This window comes from Hevea brasiliensis, chromosome 6 (assembly GCF_030052815.1).
Source record: "Hevea brasiliensis isolate MT/VB/25A 57/8 chromosome 6, ASM3005281v1, whole genome shotgun sequence".
In the NCBI taxonomy this organism is placed as follows: Eukaryota; Viridiplantae; Streptophyta; class Magnoliopsida; order Malpighiales; family Euphorbiaceae; genus Hevea; species Hevea brasiliensis.
Window position 1 is genome coordinate 90,481,710 of NC_079498.1, and position 6,288 is coordinate 90,487,997.

At 26.6% G+C, this 6,288-nt stretch overlaps 1 protein-coding gene across 1 annotated transcript; it reads right to left on the minus strand.

The window, feature by feature from the left end:
* Positions 1 to 4,025: 4,025 nt before the first annotated feature.
* Positions 4,026 to 5,803, minus strand: LOC110647990 (probable BOI-related E3 ubiquitin-protein ligase 2). Its single transcript, XM_021802057.2, has 2 exons — positions 5,085 to 5,803; positions 4,026 to 4,925 (listed from the first exon to the last, which is right to left on the minus strand). Exons 1-2 carry the CDS (start codon positions 5,412 to 5,414, stop codon positions 4,374 to 4,376), a joined length of 882 nt encoding a protein of 293 aa, XP_021657749.1. The 5' UTR covers positions 5,415 to 5,803; the 3' UTR covers positions 4,026 to 4,373.
* Positions 5,804 to 6,288: the final 485 nt, after the last annotated feature.

Sequence of the window (6,288 nt, forward strand, 5' to 3'; positions counted from 1 at the left end):
GCTCATTGAGTTCAATTTTTCGCTTTTTTTTTTTATAATTATTAGTATGATCAAACTATTTATAATTCATGAAATTAACAATTAATTTTTGAAATATTCTAAAATAATTATGAAAATATTCTCCTTTTGTAGTATGTTGTTTTAGTATCTCATTGAATATTCTACTTCTATCCTGAAAGGATGGTAGTATAATGACATTTTTTTCACCAAGTATGAAGAGGAGACTGGAATTGGGCTTTTCTCGAAGTTAAAAATGCTTCTACCGTTGGATTAAGCATGATATTTAGAGTCAAAAGTATATGTTTGGAGGGGCGTAGGTTATGCCCAGTCATATAGAAGTTATAGCCTACAGAACACTATTTACTTATTTGGTCATTAAGTTTTCGATCTAACTTTTTAGGTAAATTATATTTAGAGAGTGTTTGATTTGATTTATAAATTAGTCAAATTTGTTTGTGAGGAGGTCAAACTTATAAATTAAAAAAAAAATTATAAAAATTATAAGTAAATTAGTATTTGATTTGTTTTATAAGTTAAAAAATTATTTCAAATAAATTATAAGATATTTTTTATAATTTATTTATTTATTTTAAAGAGAAGAGTAAAGATTAAGACTGTGTATTAAAGACTAAATGTTTTAAAAGAGATAATTATACTATTAAGTGCAGTTATGGGAAATTTAAATTCATATAAGAATGAAGTTATGGAGAATTAGAATTCATGTAAGAATGAATTTATTAACTATTAAATTAAATTTTTATATTTAAATTTATGTATTATATATAAACACTTTAATTAAATTTACATATGTTTAATATAAATATTTAATTTAATAGTGAGTTCAAATTTATATTAAATAAACTCTAAAAATAGTTACAATTATAACTAGTTGATATATTATATTATAAGCATCTATAATTTTTAAATATTTTAAATATGATATTATTATTATTATTATTATTATTATGTAAAAATTTATTTATATAAAGAGTACATTTTCCTACTATTTGAAAATTTATTTCCCATTTCAATACTCTACATCAGTGGAGCACTCTGGTCCATCGTTATTTGGTTTTTCTACCCAATGATGATGAGCAGGTAATTAATCTTGGCAGTTGATACCCTGCTAAAACCTATTTAATATATATATATATAGTAATTAGATTGGAATTTGCTGGGATGTCTTTGTCTAGAAGTGATTCCCCTCGTCTGCCAAACTACTAACTAAAACTTATCTACTATTTTTTTTTTAATTATTTTAATGAATGATTTTAAGTTATTTGTGATAAAAAAAAATATTTGACAATATATTAATATGTAGAATAATATAATTAAAACATATATTTTTCATAAGAATAAAAAATATAAATATAAATAATTAATTTTTTTAAAAAAATATTAAAAAAAGAATAATCTTTAAAATAATAACTATTTTTTTATTTTAAATAATAAAAAATTAAATTAAAAAATTATGAACCATACTATAAAAATTCAAGTCAATTAAAAAAATGATAATACATCATTCATTTTTTATAAATGAATTTTAAGAAATATTTTTAAAAAATAATAACGTCCACTTCAAGCATTTTCTAAATAAATTTAAAAATAATTTATTTATTTATAAATTATATTTATTTTTCTATAAAATGATAACTTTTAATTATTTAGCGCAAAATAATGGATGTAAACAATAATAATTTTAGTAATTTTTTTATATTTTAATGTGAGGACATTTGACTCTTGGCCAATGAAATTAGAATCTCATTTAATTTTGGCCCTATTTTTAGTCTTGTAATTCTACTCTAGGTAGACTTTTTTGGCTTTTTTTTTTCAAATATATATTAATATATTAATTTTTTTTTTGTAAACTATATCAATAATATCAAATAGTGTTTGATAAACTTGTTAATTATTTATAATTATTTTTCTTTAATTATAATGTAAAAAATTATAAAAATAATTAAGTATTTTTTATATTAAATATTTATATTGAAATTTCTACATTTATCATTTTAATTTTATTTATATTTTAATTGATTATGTATAAATTTTTATAGAAATATTTAAATTAAAATTTTTAAATTTTTTTATAATAATTATATTTTAAAATAAAGAATATCTTTAAATTAATTCACAATCAAATGTTTTTTTTTTTTAATAAATGAAATTCCAGCCTTCATTTATTTAAAAAAAAAAAAAAAAACTTAAGGTTGTTGATTCTAGCCGTTACAAACAAATGGGCCCATTAAGAAAAACAAATGTGTTTGTTGGGCTGCTGGTCGGTTATTCATTTACTTACCTTATCGTCACCGTTAGAAAATAAGAAAATGATGACACGTGGAACACCACGTCGATTCCATCTTCCCGAGATTCCGGAAATTATAAAATAATAAATCAATGATATACAAGTCAATAAAAAATAAACATTAATGAAATTTATTAAAAAAAAATCTCTCCACACCTTTTAAACATTATATAATATAATATAATAAAGATCACCTATAAAATTATGCCACTTAATTTAATAATAAATTTAAATAATGACCTGGTGATATATAATTAAAAAATAATTTATTAATTAAATTATTTTAAAATTTTAAATGAAAAATTTTCAATATAATTTTGTGACATATCTATCTTTACAATTTTAAAACAATATTTTTAGCATACTTATTATTATATTTGCTATGAATATATTCTGTTTAGTCATACATGATATATTTTTTTTTTAATTACATTCATACTATAAAGATATTATATTTTATAATTTTAAAATAAAATAATAAATAATTTATATGTTTTTATTTTGGATTTTACTATGAGTTTCCTTTATTTATAATTCAAGAAATTAAAATTTTTTTAGATATTTGTCAACAAAAATGTTGACGGTTTAGCACATGATTATAGAAATTAGATTATGAAGTTATATTTATTCATTAATGTCATTAAATTAATAGTTATTAATTATTTATTTTATAATGCAAACCATTAACATTTTAAATTCAACTAGGGATAAACCCTAATGAGATAGTAAAAATCCTATTTTCAATGTACAATTGTGTAAGCTATATTTAATATTTTTATAATTATTTTACTCAATTTAAAAAATATAATAAAAATGGATAATGGGAGTTTCTGTGAGGATGTGGGTGCACTGTGAGCCTGTCTTCTATTCCATGGGTGTCTATGATGCGTTTCAGGCTGTAGCGCTATGCTGAAATGGGCTTGAACCATTCTAGAAACCTGGACAGGAGAATACTGTTAGTATTGTTCATAACATACTGATACAGGGCCATGAGCGGAAATTCCAGTCCTGTGGAATAGAGTGTAACCATGCACCAGAGGAGCCATAATTCTTCTAGGATGAGTTCTCTGCCAAATATTCACCAAAAAATATTATTCTCAAATTGATAATATTTTTAAAATTTAAATTTATTTTAAATTCGATTAAAATTTATTCTCAGCTACTTGAATTTATTTCAAATTCAATTATTATTATTTAAAAAATATTTAAATTCATTTAATTTTATATATTACATTATTATTATCTTTTAAATGCCTAATTAAATTTTAATTGAACAATAAAAGAGGTGGGGCATCAAAGAGAGGCAAAGAAAGAAGGATTCTAGTTCTAGGGCATACAATCAAGAATGGGTTGTCTCCATCCTAGCAGTTTGCATTGTTTTTCTCATCTAACTTTGCTTTTCATTTCCCTTTCAGACTTGAATGCCTAAACTTGTGTTTGTGTTTAATATACACTGCCATAAAATCAAAAGAATCAGTTGTAGACCTCTATACCTCTGGAACAGAATAATAATCTTTTTTTTTTTTTTAATTTTCTTTATCAGAATTATTATTATTTTTTGTGGGGCGTGAACAGAGACAGGTTAGTGAATCTGACATTGCTTTCAATCTCTCCTGTCACTGTTAAATTTTAGAGGTGCACTGCACAATTGGCAACAATTCTTGATGTGAATAATCAAAATCAAATCTCTAAAGCAGACAAAAGCAATGAAACCCAAAAATGGCTAAAAAGCAATAAATCCAATTAAAAGAAAAGATGCTTCCTAGCTAATGCCTATCTCTCTCTTGTTCTGTAATTCTCTTCTTCAATTTTTTTGATTGATTTCTCGCTGGTTTTAAAGTACAAGTTACGACTATCTAAATACAATAGGATTCCTAAAGAGGGCAGGAAAAAGAAAAAAGGAAAAAAAAAAAAAAACTAAAATTTAATGACCAAATGCCAATGCCAGTGTGCCTGCATGCAAAGGCATTGAATTGGGTGTCTGATTTTTGCTTCTCTTTCTTTCCCTTTTTCTATTCCCTTTCACTTTTCCCGGAAAATTTTTTTCCGGGGCCTAGAAAATCAAAGTCTAAACCATTATAGCCTCAATGCTAGCCTTCTTTGCCGTTTGACAGACAGGGCAAGAATCAAGAAAAGCCTCACAAGCTTTGCATGAACAAAGGTGCCTACAGGGAAGGAACAAAATACACGAATTCCTAGAGTTACAGCCTCTGCACACCATCTTTTTTCTAGCTCTTTCCTCTTCTGTAACGTTATCATCAACAAATACTCTGTTTTTCACCTCTGTTTCCTCTGCTTCTTCTCTGTTCATATCACAGCATGACTCTGCATCCTCTGCTCCGTTTTCAAAGCAACACGAGGCTTTTTCCCTCAGTTGTTCTATTGTGTTGTTGAGAGAAATAACCATGGCTTCGTTTTCTTGTGCTAACCTTTGCCAGACTTGGCTCTCCATCTCTAATCTTTTTGTGAAATCTTCAAGCTCTGCAATTCTTTTAGCTGCTCGAGCTATTTCTTCATCCTTTTGCCTCAATAAAGGCAGTGCGTTTGATTCTATTCTCTTCATCAATAAAGCTAGCTGTTGCTTTCTTTGTTCTTGCAATAAGAATCTTAACCTCTCATTCTGCATTGAAAAGAAACGGAAAACATTAACAAAAACAAAGAATTGAAATCAAAATAAGGAAAAGAACAATAACAGATGAAACTGTAATTGCCCAAATAGATCGACTTGATAATTAAACAAGAACAAATTAATAACCCATGAAGGGTTGTAATTTCTAACCTGTAATCTGATATAGTGATCAATCTCTTGTCTTTGCTTTTCATCATAGGCAGCGATGCTTTGAGAATAAGCCATTGAAGGGTGATAATTACTGGTTTTCAAAGAAGAAGAACCAATAATATTATTGTCAAAGCAATGATTTTGATTCTTCTGCAGCTGGTTCTGTACCATCTGGACATTGCATTGCTGCTGCTGTTGCTTCTGTTGTTCTTGTTGAAGATAGGAATAATAAAACTGATTAAAACCTCCTCCTCCTCCTCCTCCTCCTCCACAACCATTCTCCATCCAATCCTGTGAGCCGCACAAAGGGAACTGCGCTTGTACAGCCATTTTTTGCAACCAGCAAAACAATCCCAACCTTCTTCTCAAATCTTTTCCACACCAATAATCTCTTTCTCTTCTCTGTTCTCCTCTCTTCTGCTTGTATGATCTATGCTGGTTTCTGGGTATGTGCTAAGAGATCATGAGAAACATATAAAAAACAACAAGAGGGGGAAGTGGGTATATATATAAATCGTATGTGTTGAAAGAAGCAAAGACAGAGAAAAAATAGAAGAGCGAGAGCCAAGAATTTTCCGATTAAGAATAGCAATGAGATTAAAGTAACTGCAAGACTTGAAAAGGAAAAAAGTTGGGGAGACCAGAGGGCCTAGGATACTAATTTATTTTATTTTATTTATTTAATTAATTTTTTAAAAAAGAAAATAGAGAATTAGTGTATGGTCATTGATAAGCATTATTAATGATAGTAATAAAGAAAGAGGTGGTAAGCAACGACGTACACATGCAGATTTTGTGACTAAACTATCGGGTCAGAGATTTCAGAGGCGTTTGTTTGGTTTTGAATAATAACAAAAACAAAGAAAGAAAGAAAGAAAATCAAGATAAGAAATTAAAGAATGAGAAATCTAATTTCAACTCTTTCATCACAGAGAGAGAGACAGAGAGAGAGAGTGTGTCTCTCTGAATTAGTCAGTTTTGTTTTTATTGTTTTAGAGAGGGAGAGAGAATATCAAAAGATTTGTCAGTTTAGTCATTTGGAAAGCCTGAATAATAGGATTTATTTATTTATTTATTTATTTGGCAATTATTAGAATTAAGAGTATTACTTAAGGTGTAATTGTACCTTCCATGATAATCTAGAGTGATCATGTTTGTCATATTATCCTAAATAATCAATTCAATAATCACAGATATGACAATA

Bases quoted from the DNA above. Each gene is read 5' to 3' on its own strand.
- LOC110647990 (XM_021802057.2), bottom strand. From the start codon at position 5,414: ATGGCTGTACAAGCGCAGTTCCCTTTGTGCGGCTCACAGGATTGGATG. The intron at 4,926-5,084 runs GTTAGAAATTAC...TTTTCAATGCAG, and splicing joins ATCACTATATCAGATTACAG to AATGAGAGGTTAAGATTCTT.